This window comes from Mya arenaria, chromosome 17, assembly GCF_026914265.1.
Source record: "Mya arenaria isolate MELC-2E11 chromosome 17, ASM2691426v1".
In the NCBI taxonomy this organism is placed as follows: domain Eukaryota; kingdom Metazoa; phylum Mollusca; class Bivalvia; order Myida; family Myidae; genus Mya; species Mya arenaria.
This window is the reverse complement of record NC_069138.1, coordinates 17,317,528-17,340,648: the sequence shown is the minus strand read 5'-3', so window position 1 is coordinate 17,340,648 and position 23,121 is coordinate 17,317,528. Positions and strand designations below refer to the sequence as shown.

The 23,121-nt window shown below is 33.5% G+C and overlaps 2 protein-coding genes across 8 annotated transcripts in view; one reads left to right on the top strand and one right to left on the bottom strand.

The window, feature by feature from the left end:
* LOC128223904 (cubilin-like) overlaps positions 1–22,544 on the bottom strand; it is a 58,143-nt gene extending 35,599 nt beyond the window's left edge. The window contains exons 1-6 of the mRNA XM_052933363.1: positions 22,424–22,544; positions 17,798–17,869; positions 15,093–15,205; positions 12,804–12,924; positions 11,429–11,530; positions 10,809–11,018 (exon numbers count right to left, since the gene is read on the bottom strand). Coding sequence (XP_052789323.1) covers positions 10,809–11,018; positions 11,429–11,530; positions 12,804–12,924; positions 15,093–15,205; positions 17,798–17,855 — 604 coding nt within the window. The 5' untranslated portion in view covers positions 17,856–17,869; positions 22,424–22,544. The remainder of the gene's footprint in view (positions 1–10,808; positions 11,019–11,428; positions 11,531–12,803; positions 12,925–15,092; positions 15,206–17,797; positions 17,870–22,423) is intronic.
* Positions 312–9,573, top strand: LOC128223901 (transient receptor potential cation channel subfamily V member 5-like). 7 transcript variants are annotated; one of them, XM_052933358.1, is made up of 4 exons: positions 312–354; positions 548–569; positions 868–1,079; positions 4,175–9,573. In XM_052933358.1, the coding sequence occupies exon 4, from the start codon at positions 4,272–4,274 to the stop codon at positions 7,122–7,124; it is 2,853 nt and encodes a 950-aa protein (XP_052789318.1). In that variant the 5' UTR covers positions 312–354; positions 548–569; positions 868–1,079; positions 4,175–4,271; the 3' UTR covers positions 7,125–9,573. The 7 variants fall into 7 exon arrangements, with proteins under 7 accessions (XP_052789318.1, XP_052789317.1, XP_052789319.1 ...); XM_052933359.1 differs by lacking the exon at positions 312–354 and adding an exon at positions 1,673–1,727 and having other exon boundaries at positions 361–569; XM_052933361.1 differs by lacking the exon at positions 312–354 and adding an exon at positions 1,673–1,727 and having other exon boundaries at positions 361–569; positions 868–1,083.
* Positions 22,545–23,121: the final 577 nt, after the last annotated feature.

The window sequence follows — 23,121 nt, the reverse complement described above, 5'->3', positions numbered from 1 at the left end:
ATATCACTTTTATCAACTGATAAATCTCTTTAAACCACCGGAATGCATGTAATAATTAGTAATCTGCATTTCATGTACCTTGGCTATTGTTTAATTATAAATTCCTAGCCTTTAAACAGACAATGATTTAAGTAACCTAATCAATTCCATGATATAATCAATACATAATGCACCCATATTTATGGAGCTTACAGTACACTAGGCAGATTATCGGACATTTAAAACGTGCAGCGGACTGAATGTCAAAACTAAGTCACGTGGTCGGGTATTTAAATTTTCTGCAAGGCATAAAATCCTCACTTTGAAGAACTGTTTGTTCTGCGTGGCATTGAACCAAAGTTTTTAAACTTAAAGGTAATCTGCTTTAAATCCAGTAAAAGCCTCACAGGGCTTTTGTGATAAAAAAGATTTGGCTTAGTGTAATAAAAACACAAAAGAATTTATAGGAATTATAAAATTATTGACAATTACATTATAATTAAATTTATTTAAAATTTATTATTAAATTTATTTAAAATTTATTATTTTCAACTTTGTGGAAGTTCAGGCACAAGAAGAAGATTTCTTAGGTAGGAAGTGGGAACATAAATATTTTGATACAAATGGTAACAAGATAATTGCGAAAATAACAATAACAATAAATGATGCATTCGAAAATAAGTATCAAATTAGCATTAAGTTAACTTTTGCAGCATCATCAAGCGCAGAAAGATTAAAAACATTCATTTGTTCATAAAAAGATGAATTAGTTCATAATAGTCAATACACAATAAAATAATTGAAGAGAGATTTAATACGAAACTAATCAAATATTGATGTAAATAATGAAATATTCATGTATCAACTTTCTAAGAATCTATTCTACAGGTCAGTTAGACATTCAACGAGAAGACGATACAGCTGCGTTAATTAACATGGAAGAACATAGAACGCGCATATAAAGCATCGTGTGAGTTGATTGTTTCATGCCTAGAAAGTGCATCATTGTTTCCTAGCAGTGCAAAACAAATAGAAAATGGACCAACATATTTGTCGAACAAAATTGACAAAGGAATACAGGATGTAATACTGCCGAGAAAGTAAGTAAGCCTTTTTCAAATTTGTTGTTGTTTATGTGTGAAAATTTCTTTATTTCTTATAAAATAGAAAGCTCTATGTTATATAAAACTGCTTTTAAACAAACAAATTGCTTGTTTGCATTTTCCAAAAATGAGAAGACTGATTTTTCACATCAGGGTAGATTTTCTAAAAATGAGAAGACTGATTTTTCACATCAGGGTAGAAGTACCATAGAAATAGCTAATGGTCTCGGTCAATATATTGATTGTAACATAATGGAGCCTTGTTCAAGATTTCTTTTTTGCATTTTTTTCCATTATATTTGTTTCCACCTCAATTATTTAATTTTTATAAGGTCAATGGACTGACTATTTATTTCTATTACTAATTTATTGTTTATATTGAGTATTATGATAGGTATACAAATGAATTTCTGAACATTACATAATAGAAATAGGTTTTGAACTTTCAACTCTATTAACTAAGAGTAATACAGTGGTCACATTTTGTCAGTATGTCACAAATTTGGGAAAACATACAGAAATTCATTATGTGACCAACTCACAGTACATATTCATTTGATTATTTTCTGAGTGTTTTTTCTGCTTTTAAGGGAATGGTGGCTGGGCCCTTTGATAGTGGACAATAAGCATCGTTTTGGCAAAATGGTGAAAAATACTAACATGATTTATATAATGTTCAACTCGTTTTCAAATCTTAAATTCAACATACATATCGATATATTCATGAATAGCACTTTATTGATACCTTTGCTAAATGTTGAGGGGTCAATGCTACTTTTTGTTGTTTTTTTCTCTTAAAGGGGATTTTTTAACCTGGGTAGGCAGTCGATGTACATAAAAGCTTGTCATGTTATTAAGCCATAGGTGATTATGGCAAATTTTCATGCCTTATGGACCCAATTTAATTTAAGGCATAATTATAATACAACACTGAGAGTTTGGATAAGGTTATCGCAGATTGCATACTTGTAATATATTTCAAATGAAATCGGAAGTGAATTTACTGATTTTGCAATTTATCAAGGCAAAATAAGGGCGTCAATCTATCAAGACAAAAAAGGGCATTGGTAATATTTTTATCGGAATAATATATACATATTCTTCTTACACATAAAACCTGTTGGAATGATATCTAAATCTAAAATTCACTGGATTATACATGAGATACCTTCGACAAATCATCTGACTTCCTTTCAACATTTGTGCCAATTTCTAACTGATAATATCATTCATTTACAAAGTTCACTGTTTTCGATTTACCCATGAATCATGGTCAACAACTGCGTTTATACCTGGCTTGGGGCTTTTGGAAGCTTTCCTTAAATGAAATTATCACTTATAAGCAAATATTATCTTGGTTCATGCACAAATATCATCTGGCTTTTCTCCAGGTTTTAGGTCATTTTGAGGTGATTTGATCAATATTGACAATTTGAATAATAAATATATATCTACGCAGCAGTTTTTGTAACAAAGAGACCACTCATTTTGAAGGGCACAGTCATTTTGCAACAAAGAGACCACAAAAGACATTGTGTGTATTTATGCTGACTTAAACTGGAAATCAACATTACTGTAACCCCGTAGTTTCAGACAAAAAGAATAGTATTAACATAATCTGTAACAATTTTTGAGATTTTTTAATATTTGAAAGCAAATTTTGGTCTGCAATTTGTTTTTCTGTTTATTCTTCTGGCCTCAAGGCTTCAACAATTGATTAATCAATTGAATGATTGATTGATTGATTAATTGACTGATTGATTGATGAAGAAAATTGATTGAATGATCTATTCATTGATTAACACATATTATAATAAATATTTTTAAACGCTTTAATAAATTATTGGTTCATAAATTCAGATGTCTTTCTCATCATTTAATAAAAAAAATAATCCAATTTAAAATATTCCAATTTATAAACTTGACACTTCAGCAAAATTGATTTTTATATAATCATTCAACTTTTTTGAAAATATCAATACAAGATTATTTAATTTTTTGAAAATATCAATATCAGGCGACTATAATATTTCTATAGATTTTCATCCCTGTCCGCCCCTTTTTTTCCCACACCCCATTTATTTTATAGACACAAACAGAAATGTTGACCTTGGGTTTGTATTTGCGTATCTGTCCTGTACCTGTCTGGTAGTGATGTTTTTTCAATGGTGTCAATGTATAACGGTCACATGTGATAAAGGGGAATTGTTACGCTAATGTTCGTGGTTCGTCTAGAAACACATGTTTATGGTCCCATTTGCAATAAGAAAGCCCTTGAACACATATGCAATGGTGTAACAGTCATCTAAGAAAAATAAAATACATATCAATCCCCGCCCCAATTTAAAGAAAAACTGGGATACAAATCTAGCAATTAGTTAACATTGGCCTCAGTAAATTGGCCTTGAAAAACCTTAATACCCACAAAGACACATAGACTGCAAGTCAATGCAGGACCTTACTTAAATATTTGGTTTTGAACTTTGAACAATGAGGTACACCATAGATAGATTAGATATCTGCAAGATAGGCCCAATTTAAAATATTAGGAAAATACTCCATACTTGGAAGGATATAAGAAATACATGCAAAATTTGGAATATTATACTTTTGTAATCTGATACATGCAATAGAATTTGTAGAGATTTGAATTATTTAGTTATGAGAGAACAGTGATTCAATCCCTTTCTTCCAAAAAGGTAGAAGATTTGAATTAACAAAAGTTTTCTATAATGCATTTAAAAAAAAATTCAGCACTGATTCTTTTAAGATAATACTATCAATTTCAAAATTGTAATTGAACCTAAGAAAATCATGAAACCTGCAATCATGTAAAACATATCAATTATTCGTTCAATACAGCGCTCACACTAAAATGCACAATCAATTCAAACAATAACACTGAAATGAAAATGTTCATTGTTTAAAATGGCCATTGTTTAAACATGATAAAATCAATGAGCTTTTATTTACTACTGAATTATGTTCGTAAGTAATTAATGAATCATAACAATGATCGAATAGCAAGTTTGATTTTTGGACAAGCAGTTAAATAGGAGCAGTTAAATAAAAGACCTTCCTTTCTCTTTCAGGAAATCATAAAAGCCTTCCAAACTACTGATGGTTAGACTACATAAAGTCCTACATGGCATTCAATCTACTCAAGGTTAGACTACATTAAAATTCACCATGGCTTTTAACAGCAAGTCATACAAAGATCACTACAAGAAACTTTTGTTCCTACAATCAGACAGAAATGAATTTTTTCGTGAATGTGAGAAAGTTGTCAGCGTTGGGGATGAAATTAAAATTTCGTTACTTATTGAAGTTCTTCGAAAGGAAGGAAAGGTGAGATTATTAGCGAGCTACAAAGGTCATGAGGGAGAATCTATTCTTCATGTTGCTGCAAAATACAACCGATCAAGTAACATTATACAAACTTTGGTGAAAACGTGTCCAGAACTGTTGACTGCTGCAAGGAAAGAGTCACAAAACTATTACGGGCAAACTGCGCTACACGTAGCCATAGCAAAGGGAAATGTCGAAGCAGTTGAATTTATGTTGTCGGAAGTTTATAACCAAAGTCAAAGCCTTTGCACAGCTCTTCTGCATCAAGGAGCAACTGGGATGAAATTCGCAAACACAGTGATGATGGGTGAACTTCCTTTGTCTGTAGCAGCCTTGACCTTCAACATTGAAATGCTAGAAATTTTGTTAAAAAATGGTGCCGAGATGGAGCGTCAAAATACAAAAGGTGATACTGTCTTTCATTCGCTCATTCGATTCGCTGCAATTTATCCGGAGCACACAGACATGATCATTCAGATCATGACCTTTCTGCACGAAAAAATCAATGAAAATATTGAAAGTTTAAATGTTCTTACGATTGATTATGACCAAAGTGACAAATGCTTTATTTGGTTCATTCCAAATAACGAAGACCTGAATCCATTACAGCTAAGTGCCTCTTTGTCTCAATCCCAAATTTTTGAGTTCATTCTCAAGTTGCCTAAGGTCTACTGCTTTCTCAACAACCATGATGGTTTATTTGATAGAAAATCGTATGATATCACAGAAATTGATACCATAGCAACAGAAAACTGGGCTACGGATCAGAAAATGCGACAGAGTCGTATAAAACGTCACATCGCCCCTACGGTGGCAGAAGGTGTTTCGAATCATAAATTCTCCAACAAGAATACAGTGAGTACCTCACCAATGCAATGGTTAAGGAGAGAAAAACGAAAGTCCATTCTCGAGACAATGTTTGACATCAAAAGCTCAGCAGCGTTCGATTTCATTAAACAACCGATTGTGCGTCATGTGATCAAAACAAAATGGCTGAAGTATCGGATATATTACTATCTCTGGATGTTGTTCCATGTACTGTTTATGATAACATTGACGATCTATGCTGTCTTTAGGGCAGAGGAATATGTTCAGATCACACCAGAAGCTGACGATTCAACTTCTACAACAACCATGATGACTATGAAAGACGATAGCACGAGGAAAAACTTTCTTGAAGGCTTCCTGTGGTTGTATTTCAGTGTAGGACTCCTTTACTTCCTGTTTGAGCTGATACATGTGGTTTTCAGGATAAAAACATACGACCTAATCCAAATTTTAAACATTTTGCATAATGGAATGTACAGAATCATTCTGACGATATTTAGTGTGTGTCTTATAATTGACGTTATACTTACCAAAGCTATTCACAAGTACGAAAACCATACTCTTATCATCTCTCTTATTACTGGATGGTGGTTTACAGTTTTCTTTTTTCGTGCCCACAAAAAATTTAGTTTTTTCACTGTCATGATTCAGAAAATAATCTTCGGAGACATGATAAGATTCTCACTCATTATAGTGCTCATGCTTATTGCCTTTACAGCAGCTATATACATGACATTCAAAGGATCAGCGACACAAAACAATGACTTGCTATCATTTGAGCACACCATGATGCTATTATTCAAACTTATGCTCGGTCTTGGAGATATTGAAGAGCTTTACCAAGCTCGGAGACCTTGGATTGCCGTTACGCTATTTATAGTGTTTGTGATCCTTACTTACGTGCTTATGTTAAATGCACTTATTGCGATGATGTCACAGACATGCAACATGGTGTCAGAAAATCGACATGTCCAATGGCGGGTACAACAGCTGTCGATTATCCTGTTTTTCGAAGGATTTTTACCGAGATTCATGACAAAACTTGTTGGGGATGAAAAACGTGTGAAAAGGTTTGATCCAATGATGAAACAAATCAATGAGGAAAAACGGTATTTCTATGACATGAGTTCATTACAAACAGAATACGCTAGTGCCGAAGATATTTATTCAGTTAGAAAGAGGATACAATATACAGACTATCAAAGGACAGAATACTTTCAGCCAAGCTTTATTGGGACTAGTCCAATGACACATTGTGGTAGAACACTAAGGAATAACAATCTGCCATATTCACCAAGCTCCCAAATGCTAAGCCCAATATCAGAAAATGACAATTTAAATTTACCCGCAACTTCCAAAGAACGTCCAACCAATTATGATTCTAGTCCACAGACAAGGAGACGTAAATCGAAACGTGAAAAATCGCCCGCCGATTTACCTGCTAAAACTGAAGATGAACCTGACACGTCCCCAGAAAGAAATCGTGAAATTAGACAAAGTAAAAGAAGATTTAAGAAAAAACGAGTTGAGCCAGAAGGTGATTATACATCATTAGAAGAACACAACAAGTTTTACTTAAAACAAGAACATGTGACAATGCCACAAGCACAGCCGCCAACTAATTATATTCAGCCTCATTTTGAAGAAGGTCTTTCTCCTAAGCCCGCCGGAAGCCCGAATTTTCAAAGGGTTGAAAGACGACGACATTATTCAGAAAGTGGGCTCATTGACACTCATATTGGCACTCCTATTGGTGCTCCAATGCAGCAGAAGTATCCAATCAGAGCAGTGCAACCTGCTACTAGCTCAGCCAATCAGAATGCAGGAGCATTGGACATTGGGGTCATAGCAGATAGTTATATGTAAATCTTCACAGAAGCAATCACCAAATATTTCTGGTTCTCTGCTGCGCTCTTCGTCCATCAGAAATGTGAACAGAATTTTATACTTGGGGATGCTGGTGCTATAGGGATTCTGGCATAGCCAATCACAATGCAGATCAAGGGTAAAGGTCATAGGGTTTATTCTTGAGATAGTTTAGTGTGATTATGCATCAAAAGAGCATCTTTTATGAAAATTTAAGATGTAAAGAGAGCTAACTGAAGATAACAATTTTTCAAATAAATACATTCATGCATTGTTTCCCTTAGATTTAGATGTAACAAGTTAATGTTTAGATATATCATTCAAGATCCATTGAAATATACCATCTCACTTACATTTTTATAGAAGTGATCACAGAAAAATTCCAATTGTTTTTTTTTTTTACTTTTTCTGTTGACACGTTATTACATTAAATAAACATTATTTTTGTAATATTTCAATGAAGATTATGGTATATATTGCAAATTACTGTTTTCCTAATGACTTTTGATATGATTAATTTAGATGTATGATGAGGCTGACTTTTGTGTTAACAATTTTATGCTTTTAGCACTGGTAAAGGTTGTTGGTATCTACCTACAAAAATAAATGGTTTGATGTTATGCTTTACCATTTATATTGTGAATGTAAATACTATCAATCTTAAACTTGTTAGTGGTCTACATAATATCGTGTAAACTACCCACTAACTAGACCAGCCAATGTTTATATCTACCACTTCACCTGATCAATAAGGGCTGAGTGCTTATTACTGAAATAAATGTATTGGAAAAACTTATTGGACAAAATATAAGTTGAACACTAAATGCAGTTATATTCAAACAGATATAGAAGTGGAAGAGGTAGGAAGACAGATATTTTATGAAAGAACCACTCTAAAATTTACAAATTGTACTTCTGACTCAGTATTAATTGATATTATGCTTATCCGTCCCAATATGTACTTATTTTAAATGTATTTAAATTGCATTCAATGACAAAAGAATGTAGCCATTTTCGGTTTTTATTATTTTCATAATGCTCTTTTTGTATTATGCAAGAAAATATTTTAATGTGGTCATTATTTTTTATTGCAATAAGCATTATATGAGCCGCATTGTGCGATTTTGGGCCTTCGGGCATAATTATTATAAATGAAATAATCATGAATAAAAAGTGCCATATATTGTGATTTTTTCTATGTTTATCAATTTCTTCCAAACTTCTTTCTTTTAAAGATTTGTCATTGGTGCATCATTTTCTGGACGATTTATGACCATTGGCTTACTCATGTTCCCATAGCAACCATGGATTTCGTCCCGACATATTTTGACTGCATTAATAATATGTGTATAAAACGGCTAAATGTATTAAAAATACAATTTTTTTTATCTTAATGTATGTTCCTTAAAGATTCTGTGTTAAGAAAATCATTTAAATTTTAAGCTAGTAGTAATATTGATACGTTAATTTTGCACGCCATTTGAATAATGTGCTTTCGTAACGACGTAATGTGAATGACGTCAAATTTAGTATTCAAAATGCGCAATACATGGTCTCACTTATAAACAGGTATCTTACGCAATTTAAATGATATCATCATGAAATTTTCAGAATTTCTTCCTGAAATATCATTTAATTCAAATACCTTAAAACATAATAATAGCAAATATATGTCCGAAGGCCCAAAATCGCGCGATGCCGCTCATATTGTCTTTAATATGGATCAATATTTTTGCATAACACTCAATTCAATGCAGTAAAATTATATTTTCAGGGTAAAGAGCGTTATTTTCATCATTCGAGAATGTGTTAAAGTAATATTCCCTGTAAAGCGATCAAGGTTTAAACTATATATCAAAACAGACTTCTTTTTTTTTTTTTACAAACTGACAATAACAACGGGTCGGCGCTTATTTCTTAAGTAGGGTCGGGTAACCCGAACCAAATGTATTTTTTTAAGCCAAAGTATTATATGATTTCATATACCAAGCTGTTTGTTTCAGTGTAAGATCGTTAGAGCTTTTTGAGTTCACTCTGTGAAATATATTGCAATCCTACACTGGATCAAACATTTTTCCTTGTTATTTTATGCCTCAAAAGGATTTAAAATGACAGTTTAATGTAGTTTTTCAGAAAGGCGCACCAAAATGAATGCCTACAGGACATTATTTTGGAAATTAAGTCATTAAAATTATGTCCTGGCCCTGTGTGTGCTGACATTTGATTTGGAAGTGACAGAGGGCTGAAATTTCAAAACAGTGAGAAAAATTGACTTGTTATTCCATTGTTGGAAACCGAGAAAATATAATATTTATTTCTTGGATAAATATCTAAAAATCACCAGAAAGCATATGATAAATATGAATATGGTTGCCATTGCTCACATTTACTTCTTTTATTTTATTATTTGCTTTCAATTAGAAGTTTATTGTTGATATTAAAGTATTGAAATACATCTCTGTTTTTTTCTGAATGCAAGGTCAGTGGATGCACACATGACCAAGTTCAGAGTCCTCAAAAGATAAAACATGACTACTTTAAACATCTGACCGCTAAGAGAGACCTTGACCTCTAACCTTTTGACCTAGAGTATTGCATGTGAAAAACCATTTTATCTTGACGGACATTGGTGGAAAGTTATTTTATTTCAAAATCTGCCAATGCATAACAAATTTCCAATCTGTGAAGCTATATCATTACTTGTTACTTTTGACCACTGACCCAAATTGTGACCTTGACCTATGGCCTACAGACCAGGCCCAATTATCAAACAATAACGAAAGATGTTTAACAAACATTATACCCCACATGAGCGCCATGTTGTCAGGGATATTTTGGACAGTTAAATAAAATATGCATGCTGATTTGTCACTTCACAATTGATGCCAATGATCATTCAAAGTTTTAGGAACAGTTCTTAGTAACTGAAGTTTATCCTCCTGGCAGAAGTGTCACTGTCAATGTCACCATGACCTGACCTGGGGTCATCTACTGGTCACGCCCAACCTCACTATCAAGATTGAGGACCATAGGTTAAAGCATTGTCCAGTTATCACCACCAAATATTTCGCATTCTTGGTCAGTCACCTTGACCTTTGACCTGATGAACCTCAAATCAATGAAGGTCGTCTTCTGGTCACGTCCAATCTCCCAAGTCAAGTTTAAAGGCCATAAAGACTTATATGCTTTTGTTTTTTAATAGCCATAACTCAACAATTATTGAAGCTAAAAATATGGACTACTGGACTTTCTTACATTCGTATATTGTCCCTGATAACATGTGTACCAGTTTCATTTGGATATCTTGAATGATTTTCAGTTAGGGCATAGCGTTTGCTGAATGAAACAAACAACGAAGCTAAGGATCATTCTTAAAAATTTGGCCATTTTCCATCGAAAACAACCCTGGATGTATATGGACAGTTTACTATCTCAGAAATAAGGATATTACAATACCTAGACTCTTTTTCTTTGAAAACAGAAAAGATATTCTAACTGCTTATCATTGGTAAATTCATTTGTAATCACTGCTGGGTGAACTCGAGGATTTATTTCTTTGAACCTGTCTTCAACAATTTATTATTTAACCTTGGCTATCATGTTCAGAAATAAAATGACATTATAAAATGTGTATTTTTTGTGTGTGTAAAAACTGTTCTACTTGCTTAACATAAGTGAGCTTACCCTTAAAGGTTTCAGGGGCAAGAACGCCAAATGAGACTGTCAAGTTTGATCCATTCGTCAGATTGAACGATGTAAACGATAGAACAAACAGGTCGCCATCATTGGGCTTGGTGACCTTGTAATCACACATAAATGTTTTGTTTGTGGTCTGGTTTCCGTACAGGGGTGATTTCACAAGTCCCTTGAAACCAGGTAGAGCATAGCTGCAATCTGAAACAAAGTAGAAAATTCAGAATCAGGCTTTACTTGTTCTCATCACAAAATCTGTTTGATAACTTTTACTTGTTTTAATATTTTCAGTAACCAAATGATTTGGAGGTTACCTTTGTTAGGTTTGTTAATTTGGTCACTGATTTACTCACTGATATAAACCAACAATATTCTATGTTAAAGGAGCATTTTTTATGGTACTGCGGAGTCGATTGATTCACCAATGAAACTTGACCATAATAATAAGATGACAAACCCCGTCAACAAGTTTCAAAATGCCTGGCCTATAACTACCGCAGCTAAGTTATTGTCTGCACAAATGTAACCGGCGCAATAAAGCAATACTTCAACTTGTAAATCTCTTTTTAAGGCAAAAACTAACAAATGTACAAGACATTCCAGGCACATACTGGCAGCGTTGTAGTCCACAGTTATGTTTCCAGTCATGGTACCAGATATGCTAGTCAAAACCACCAAGGTCACATTGTAAGTCGATACCACACTGGCTGTTCCTGTAAATAAGACAATGTATAGGTGGTAATTTATTTTCAAATGTTCTTCAATGCCACCTTTCAACATGGACATTTCATAATTACCTTATCAAAAAAAAAGAAGGTACCAAGTATGGAAAGCCATTGCTCGTCTTTTCTTGTTCATTCATACAAGGGGCATAACTCAACAATGATTAAAGCCAGAGTTATCCCTCTTGACATACATGTGCATGTTGTCTCTGGCAACATTGGTACCAAGTTTCCTTTGAACACCTGAAATGTTATCTGATTTACAGCCAAGGTTCAAGTTTTTGTACATCAGCAAAACCAATGACAATGACGCCAGGCCCCAATTTCTCGACTTCTTAAGTCTCTTATAACAAGATTAAGCTAAGCCCACTATTTTGTCTTTCAATAATTTGCATAATATTTACTTCTTTAAGAGATTTTATGCTTAAGATAGGAATTTTCATTATGATAATCACAATAAACCATTTTTCATTAATCAAATTCTAATTTAAGAATGTACTTTGTCATATTGAAATAAGTTCCTAAAGCCTGTTAAGCTTAAGAAGTTTTCAAGAAATTGGGGCCAATGCTATGCTAATACCTCTGTTAGAAAAACAGAAAAGAACGAAGGCTTCTTCTGTCCATTTTGGGGAAAAGACCCTAGACAAATTGGGGAAATTTTCATTGTGAAATAACTGATTTAAGAAGAAAATTTCAGGCCTTTTTGTCATAAATTATTGGGATAAACTACTGACAAAAACTGAGATTGTTCAGACCATTCAGAATAAGCATCATCAACAAAATAATCATTTGGGCAACCTTTCTCTGTGAAATTAGTATATTTAACTATGAATGTCACTGAAAAATGCTGATAACTGCATTTCTGATAGTACATAAACAAATGCTTAGGATGAATAGTTTCTGTAATAAAACTTCACACCTGCAATTAGCGGCAGGGTGTTAGTCAAGAAGGCTGGCTTTCCGACACAGTGATTTTATAACATTTTGGATTTTTTATGTGATGAATGTAACATTACAAACTGTATTTTGAATGCGTATTTCTTTATAATGACATTCACTAGACAAAATATTATCTCTATTTAATATACTGATCAGTGTACAGAAATTTGAGTAACATCACAGAAATAAGAACGTTAATTTCCATATATGAAGTATATTGACTGTATAGAAATAATATCTCTTTTTTTAAGGGTTTTAAAGTTATGATTCTTGAAGTCCTTAAATAAAATAGGACCCACAAGAAAAAGTTCACAGAAAGATATACCTGTGTTGTTGGTAATGTCAATGATTAATTGTTTGTTGGTGTCATTTATGGTGGCTTGTCCATAGATTGCTAGTTTGATGATATTGAAATCCAAAGTCAAGCCTTCGAAGTTTAACAAAGTCTGAAACACAAAAAGAAACAAATTAAGAACTTCTGAATTGAAGAACAATTATTAAACAAAATGATTGGCACATTGTAACACCAGCATGTTCAGAGTACCTGGAGAAAACAAGCTGGTCCCACTTGATGATAACCAACCAAACTACTGCAACCGCCTTGGTTGGAAGGAAGTTCAAAGATTCCACAAATACAGCTGTCAAGTATTAACATGACTTAAAGTGAAAGACCCGACATTGATGTGTATGTAAAACTTATGCAAGATCATGTTAGTACGTGAAAACGTGCATATAATACAAAACCATCTTGACACGGTGACGCATGAACTAGAGCACCCAAATATACAATACATTTTTAAAACATATAACTAAGTACTGGAGTACTATCTGTAATCCAATGACCATGTCTTGAATATGCTAGTGTATGACCATGTCTCATATTTAATATTTCATGACCATGTCTTGTATTTGCTAGTCTATGACCATGTCTCATATTTAATATTACATGACCATGCCTTGTTTATATTCCATGGCCATGCCTTGTTAATATTCCATGACCATGTCTTGTTCATATTCCATGACCATGTCTTGTTAATATTTCATGACCATGTCTTGTTCATATTCCATGACCATGTCTTGTTAATATTCCATGACCTATCTTGTTAATATTCCATGACCATGTCTTGTTAATGTTCCATGACCATGTCTTGTTTGTATTCCATGACCATGTCTTGTTTATATTCCATGGCCATGTCTTGTTCATATTCAATGACCATGTCTTGTTAATATTACATGACAATGTCTTGTTCATATTCCATGACAATGTCTTGTTCATATAACAAGACCATGTCTTGTTTATATTCCATGACAATGTCTTGTTCATATTTCATGACCATGTCTTGTTCATATTCCATGACAATTTCTTGTTCATATTCAATGACCATGTCTTGTTTATATTACAGTAAAACTCAGGTCGTTCGAACAGGCTGTCTTTTGAGAGCCGGCGGTCACTTGAGGCCGGAGCTGGGTCCGGTACATTTTTCCTTCTATTTTTATATAAAATATACTGACACTGCATCAAAACTGAAATAGGTTGAGGAGTCGAGCACAATAGCGGGTCCCAAATACACAATTCATGCACAAAACCTTATGGCTCCCTCGAGGTCAAAATTTCACGCTTTTTTCCCGAAAGCGTGTTCCAAAATAAACAAACAATTGCTGGTGTTAAAATTTTGGCAAGTACTAAAAATTGCAATGACAGTGGAAAGGAAATTTCATAAGGTGGGAAAAACGTTTATCACTGTTTACGCTGTTGCCGCTAGCAATTGATAACAGCATTTGAGATGATAATTATGAGTTTGAACAAGAGACAGACAAGATGCGCCAATCATCAATCCTTGATTTTGCGAAACTTAAATCTGACTAATGCCATAATATGTACTGTCATTTTTAAATGTTGTTTGTTTAGAAAGTGTGCTTTTTGTTAAAATAAACATAAATATTTATTCATTTATAATTGTTTTATTCTTTTACATTTAGTATACGACAGCCTTTGAACATATGAGCGATTTCCACAACGCAACACATAATCGGTGTCGTCGTAGTAAACAGTCGGTTTGACGAATTCAAACTTAAAATACACCGAAAGATATTTCATAACAGACTGGAAAATTGAAACTTGGGTTGTTCGAAACATCGGTTCCCTCAAGGTTTCGGCTCGGACCCCGGCGTCCTCGAGTGATCGCAGTTTTGATGTACATGACTATGTCTTTTATATTCCTGAAATTTCCAAGACCGTGTCTTGTTCATGACTGCTGATAACTGCAAGCAGTGGCTATATTTCCACATTTAGACAGTTACATATACAATAGATCTTGTACATGTGCAACTGACATCCTGAAAGTTGCTTATAATGCATGAGCATGTCTTTCACATATATATATGAACAGGTTTGTTTTACTTAAGACTTCACACAAGAGTTCAATGTACAAGCTAAACTGTTATTTCCGTTAATATTGCATGCACATGTGCTGTTGACATTGGAAAAACTTGCTATATATATGCTTCATTGCGACCCGTTGATCACATGATAATGAAGCCCCTTCAAGTCCTTATCTAGGGCACAATGTCTCTATTAAGCTTTAAACAAAACATATTTTGTATAAGTAGAAACCTGTGAGCTGTTTGCGTTGATAGTCCATGTACACGTGCCGTTGACATCAGGAAATTTTGTGATTTGCCACGATTCTGTCTTGTTTGTGAAAGTGTCATTACTGCAAGCAGCTCCTGGAAAGTATTCATTTAAGACACCCAATAAAGTGACTATTTTTAAGATAAGCAGATCATAAATTATTAAATGACACTATTAAAACCAATGATTTTTTTGGTGAATTAAATACAGTTAAATTTGTAAAGCTATTTTTAGTGCATGTTTTGGTCATCACATGTATATAATAACATAATGTGGGGGACTTAAATTACAAAACTTGTATGATTCACAAAGTTTATCAATTTCTAGTAAAAGTCACCATGACCATGGCCTGACTGACTGACAAAAGGTCAATAGGGGTCAATTGACCGAAAGGTCAGTAAAGATCATTAATTAACCCATGGAAAATTTTCATAAATTGTTGATACCTCTACAACAAGTCATTTAAAGTATCATATTGGAAACAGAAGTGCGATGACAATGTCAGACAAGTTAGATAAGTTAACCATATGTGTCTTCAATGTTTTGAAAGGCCACACAAAAGTACTTCTGTATGAGAAAAAAAAAATGCTCATAAATGTTGGGGGCATGCCGCTACCGTGATGCCTGCCAGCAAGCAGCATTTCCAGTCTGCTTTGCACTTTGACAAATCTACATTGTATTATAAATTGTCAGGACGACTAAGTCAATGTATTTAATGCTCTATAATTAACCCAAACTATATTGTACCTAAAACCATACTCTAGCGTACTGGGGGTTAAAATTTGCACTAGGTAAGTTGTCCACATGACAGTTCTAGCATTTATTGTTCGTACATGATTCTTGAGTTGTCAAATGTCCATATCTTGTCACCCAAATGCAATAACTCAATTACTGTATATAACTGCATATAGAAATAGAAGCAAATATTGAGTTTTTGAATTAAGGTAACAATATTTGTTTTTAGTACAAATATAATTCAAAGTATCTGTGTTTTAATTTCAATTTGTAAAAAAATCTGAAAACTGTGCATGTACTTCTTGTTGCTAACCATACTAACATTTATTACATTTTCTCCATTTCAAGGCAAAATTGGTGTTACTCAACTCCCATGAAGAATACCAAGTCTAGACAGCATGACATCAAAAACCATGAATCCTTTATAAAAACCCAAGAAGAAACACTGCAACAATTTAGCTTGGCAGAACACTGGTGCCATGCAAAAGAATTGCAATGCCAAGCAAAACCATGGCGATGAAAAGCTTAAACAATGGCATTGTAAATACTGGGTAAAAAAACCATAGTAAATCAATGTGACATAGACTGTCCCTGACCTTCAGGTTTACAAAAGAGTAACATTCCTTAGAGGCAAAATACCCAAGGAGTGGTTGAATTACAAGTAAAATATATCAATGTCCTATGCATTGAAAGTCAAGGTTTGTGATATAAAACCTGAAAAATATGTCAAAACATTAAGCAGAAATATAAAACGTAGGGTGTCTTTACAATATGCAAAAAGCATTTATTTTGAAATCCATTCAATCGCATATCTTGATAAGTCTGAAGTTGAGAGAACTTTTAATTTCACAGATTGTGATTTTGCAGCTAATTCATGCAGTTTTTGTCCAAATGCAAATTTGTGATAATTACTAAAAAAGTTAAGAAGATGCACAGTATGCCATGAATTTACTAGGCACTTGTAGTTTTTCTAGCCAGTGCATTTGAAGTCTATGAGATATGTTGTCTCAATCTGCCATTCACATACTTGCAGAGAAAATACAAATAAACTTGATAATTAGGTTAAGACTGATAAGATTTCAAATCAAAGTTATGTTCATGCATGTGCCCAGGTACATCATTCATAGGTCAATAGGAACGCTCACATTGAAATTTTGCATCACATTAGGAGTACGTGATATCTTGCTCAAACTAGTATAGTACAAATACAAAACAGGCTAAAAATCATGTTGAAAGTTGCAAGATTAGCATTTGCATTTGAGCCAATTGTGGACTGTCTATCACATTCAAGGCCTGATTTTAATTTAAGTACAGCCTGTTTTTGACAGTTCAAATTTCAATGGTTGTAAAACAACATCCATCAATTATTATAATATTAGCAAATACATATAAGAAAATGTTGCCAGATAGGTACATGTAAGTTAAATAGAATAGGCTGCAATTATTGATGTAGATCCAACAAAGACTTTATGAAGATGTATACTGTATACTTGGCATTTACAAGAATGCAGCTTTAATCAAATTTAAAGTTTAGAAAACTGAAGTAACAAAATGAATATACATGTACATGTTTGTTCAAAGTTCATGACAAGATTTTAATTTGAACTCACATGCTTGCAAAATGCTATAAAATTGAAATAGTGTGACTTTTGCCCAAGCTTGCAAAATTGTGCAAAAGTGGAGCAGTAGCACTGGATTGTCAAACTAGGCTAGATTTTTTGTTAACACAGAAAATATTTGTATTTTTATTGCAATAATAGACCAAATGAATGAGTTGTGCACGCACTGTTAGTAGACATGACGCAATGGTTCCACTTTGTCATTGGCTGACTGGAAACGCAACTGCCTTATACAGTTCAATTTGAACCCAATTATATATTTTCAGAAATAAGTAAGCAAATCAACTCCCACCCTCTTCACTTAGTTCAAACCCATTAAAATATACCACTAACCTACAAATGAAGTGACAGTAGCCAAAACCAGCACAACAGGCACTAGTATTCTCCACATCTTCTCACTTGAATCTGCAAAACAAAATGCAAGACCTTTGAGCATTATTGATCAATAACATCATAAACTTCCTGGTATGATTGAGACTCATATGAGCATTGTTTTTGCCCTTTCAGTCATTTCAATCAAGCATGCATATAAAATATAATATGAATACTACTAAGTTGCTCGTTTAGAGTGTTAAACAACCTAGTGTTTAAGCTAAATAGTTATGGAATGGTGGTGCACGCTGCCCATTTTTGGAAGCACCCTCCTGCTCTCATGAGCACCCTGCTGCCTTCATTGAATAAAATGCTTAAGATTATCAAAGATTTCTTTTCTTTTAATTAAAACTTACACTTTGAGTATAATAACATATTTTGCTGTTGAAACCTTATAATACTTTAAGTAAGCATATTTCCTAATATATCCTATATCAAATTCATAATGTTCAAGTTTTTCCCAGCCCGATACAATGTGCCTTTTTCTTGGTAAGCACCCAGTTCCTTTTCTGCAGCACCCTGCCATTTATAAACCTGACAAAATCACTACAACCATTGCATATTTTCTTATATTACAACCCCTCTGTGACTTTCTTGGTACAGAGCATGACGTTAAGTGACGTTTGAGGTTGAAGCCACACAGAGGCTCGTTCTGATATGACCTAGCAATTAGTTAAGAGAATGGGTACCAAATGCCTTCCTGCCAGGCACCTGGCAATTAGAATAGGAACCAGGAGATAAGATGTTCATCAATGTAGGTGTACTGAGAGGGATGACACAACAATAAACAAACTCTTAACATTACTGAAGAGTAATATGACTTGAAATTGACGTAATTTCACCTCTACCTATTTAGCCTCAAACTTTTTACCAAGAAATGAATAAAATACATACATTTTATTGTTTTATTGCACTTATAAAACTTAAAAACATTTTTCTAAACAAAATTTAAGCAAAAATCTACATGGTTTCGTGTTCAGCTGCAATAGTTTTTATACCACCTGTGGTCGACAGATTACCTCGATTTGCAAAACATACGGCCCTGGTTGCAAAGATGATACTGCATGCCCAGTTTAAAAGATAATACAGCCTAGATTAAAAGACCATAAATTATGATCAAAAATAAACAAGGCTATAGTTTTAAAGCATGTATGAACTCGAACAGGTTACTTTTTTAGACGAAAATTGCATGTTGGAAAACATAACATTTGAAGTTTGTTTATATAACATTTGAAGTTTGTTTATAAACTATCTGTTATTTATTTTCAAGGTTAAGAAGTAGATGGTGGACCGAAACATCAACACTTTAGTTCAAAGCCGAGAAGATATGTGTCTAATGACTTTGAAATCATTTGCGAAGTAAAAAAGTGGTAAAAAAACAGGGGCTGTCACAGTAGGTAAAAAATGCCTCTAAAGTGCAATCCAAACTTTTTATTTTATTATTTATAAACATGAGAATCTCACCATTCATTAAATGATGTTTCTTATTGATATTATTACTGCTTTATTGATATTTTACTCCGTTTTACAAACCTTAATAGTCCAAATTGATTGAAAAAGTTCTCTGAGAATGTTACCCCTAAACTGTCTGAATATGCCAACATAAATTTCATCTTTTGCAAAGACTGCTACATGGGTCTGAAATTAATTAGTTTTTTGTCCCCCTGAAAGATCTTTTTTCCAGAATGACAAAATTTCTGATTCTATTGGTCTGAATTACTTTACTTTAACGATGTTTGTGATAACATGCACATCTCCTGTTGTAAGTAAAGATTTCATTGAATATAAGCCAGTGATTGTTGAGAAATAGCCTGGACAAACAGGGGCAGTTTTGTTTTCTTTCAGATTTTTTTCATCACATTCTTTTATCTTTTCTGTCTATTTTTTAAAGCATTCTTTCTCATTATGCAAAATTGGAATTCCAAATTTTAGTCCTCCCAATCAGAAAGGCATGGCCCCATTCCCAAAATGCTGAGAGAAAAAATTGAGAGTGGGACGGACAGAATGAACACAGGGGCAACTACTGGTTGGATAGCAGTGTCTGGCAGTTTTGATAGTTCTTTTTAAGATCTTCTCACTAGAAGAGGTATTACCTGAAATCATACTTGTAGTTAAACAAACTAGGGGTCAATGATGTATCATTGTTTATTATTTAAATTTGTGACATCATGAAGCTCGCGCAAAATTAGGGCGCCAAATAAGGCTAATATAAGCTTAGTGAGAAGAAGTACCCGGCAATTAATATGTTAAACCCAATAAATGTTTTTGTGTCATTCCAAATAGAATGCTAACCCGATATGAGCTCAAATACACTCATTCATAGTAAACATGAGAAGTTTATAGTATGTTTTGATGAAAATTATACAATTCAACAGCATAGAAATAGACCACATGAAGGCCTATTTCAATCAAAATTCTGTTGATTTCCTTGTTGAAATATAAAATAGAGCCTTATATTCTCAATTGAAATGTTTCAAGGAATTTTGTGACATTTCTTTAGTCTGAGAATTCTCAGCAACAGAATATTATAAGGCTAGCATGTATTTGTACGAATTGTTTCGCTTGATCGGCTGCAATCGCTTTTATAAAATTTTGCTTTTCAATCAATCGCTTTAATGAAATACTACTCCTAGAGTTTGTCGCACCAAACAATGATACTATACTGACAGTACACATTTTGGGGTAAACCAATTTCTATTTATAAATATGCAGCATGTGCAGTTAATCTCACACAGCCATGATGCCCCACATGAGATTTATTTGCCAACTTTATGACATGTTTGTATTTCTGAAACACAAATGACATAATCTGCATGATTATTTAGAAGAAAAATAATACAATCAAGGCAAAATTACACATTTTACAATGCCATGTAAAAAGTATATAAAAGGAAAAATGACAATTGCCGGCTGCTCCTTCCCTTCAGCTACTGCTTCCTGCAAGCTACTGCTCTCCAACCAGTATCTGCACCCCAAAATACTTTCAGGGCATTAAAACATACAGCCCGGATTGGCAAATCTTAAAAAGCATAAATGACAAGAAATGTTTGCCAGGCACCAGTTGATAAAGGTTTACAAAGCAAAACATCTATAAAGACACTCCCCCCTTAGTCTAAAATAATAGACGTGTTATACGGGATTCTTCCAATCCCTAACGTCTAAACAGGAATGTGCAAAAAACGGGGGTGTTTAAAAAATAATGAAATTGTTAAAGTGAAGTATTTTATGGTTGAAATTGATCATAAAGAGTTATATTGATATTTTACCATATAAGTGAAATGTTATTTTGCACTAAACAAGCATTAAATGCATTAAAACAAGTTGTTTACCCTTCCAATAAAACGAAAGTTGACTGACACAGACAACAATTATGAGAAGGGGAACAACTCGATACAATCGAAATAGCTCGGCCTTCTCCGACAAAGCTTCGAGATAGACCTCATTATACACCTCATTATACAATCGTAACAACTCGGCCATGGCCGAAATGTTCCGAGCGATTTAAAACTGTGCCCTAAAGCCTTGCCCTTCATGTATATATCGTTTTGATGTTTTGACAGAATGAAATGAAGAAAAGCTGTCAAACTCATAATTATAAGTTGGATATATTTTTTTTTGTGTACGGAAATAATATAAAATAACATTATCTGGTAATATTTCTTGTTTTTATATTTAATAGACGCTATATGCTTTAACCCGGAATCCTGATCAGAACAACTACCCACTTTTGATACTAAACAATTTGTACGTGAAGGATTTGCCAAAAATCTAAAAAAAAATCCGTCAACGTACAATTTAGTTCTGGCTTCCATAACTTTAATGTTGATATTTATTTATTGATATTTATTTTTTTGATGTTTACAACGCATTAAAGTTATGGCGTAGCCCCCATAGTAAAGTCAACCAGAACCAATTGAGTGTGATGATGCAATGCAATCACATGACCATGATGACGTCGATGGATTCTATTTATAGCATCGGATTCACATTGTTCATTTAGTTGAATCCAATTGCAGTAAGGCTGTAAATACCTTTTGATAAGTAAAAACAATTTATTTATTCCAAATTTGTTATTAGTTATTTATTAATTATTCGAAATAGAAAAAATAACAGCAAAATAAACACTAGGTCACATGGGTATTTTCTGAAAATCTTGGTGTCACATGATTAAATTTGAACACAACTATGACCTAGATAAGGAATGCTTGTAATAGGATTTATTAAAAAGCTAAATCCACTATCTTTAAAGAGTTTTCTGGTTTTGAAAATGAGTTTGTGAACTACATTTTACTTCATTAACCTAAGGATACAGCTATTTTGTCTGTACAATGCATACAAGTGAAATAACAGCGTGACATAAAAATGTCACGAATTCTGGTAGGGTTTGGATACGGCGTTCTCTTCAGCTAACACATCCAAAAAGGTAATATACAACGTGTTCGCTGAAGTTCTTTAGCTACGTACAATTATTTGGACTAACCCCCCCCCCCCCCCCCCCCTATGTTAACAAATGACATGGAAATAATGACATCCAACTTAATACGCAGCTTTCATTATTCGATAACGCAAATGCCAAAATAAACTTACCACTGTATTATGTATGTGTTCAAAGGCGTGCAATTTCCCTGAAAATGCAAAACTAAAATGAAACCAATTTCTTCTGCGAATGGCTTCCGGAAAAAAATAATGAATCAAAACGGCATTTTAGATACGGTCTTAAAACGTTACAGACAACAGTTTTCTCATTCGGAACTCCTCAGCCATTTTTTTCGAAAACAATTGTTTTCGATAAAATGGCCGAGTAGTACCGAATGCAGTTTTCTAAATATTTGCCAGCAAATTCAATGCAGATTAGTTTGTCCTTAACAACAGTGATAAAAATAATGCCTCCACCAGATATCATAATATCAGAGGGGTAATTAAAATATCTTATCTAAATAAATTGTGTAAAAGCTATCGCGCGCCATATGGATTTGCGAGCTCGCGCCTTAGCGCTCACACAGCATAAATGCACGGAAGCTAAAAATAATAAGAAAATAAAATCAAACGTCTTTAAATGAGAATTGTTCATTGGGACTGGGACTAACTTATAACTGTCATGTTTGAGACAAAATGATAAGGTCACACCAAACATAACAGCGTTTGACGGATTTTGGCCGCGACAATTTTGAGCGAGCGTTCTCAATGAAAATAAATTTGAGTACTGCGCAGTATACAAGGTTATATACACAGTACCCAAAAAAGAATATTTAAGAACTTGGAGAGACTAAATAGTGGTATAAAAA

Coding starts and splice junctions, on each gene's coding strand:
- LOC128223901 (XM_052933357.1), top strand. CDS start 4,272: ATGGCTTTTAACAGCAAGTCATACAAAGATCACTACAAGAAACTTTTG.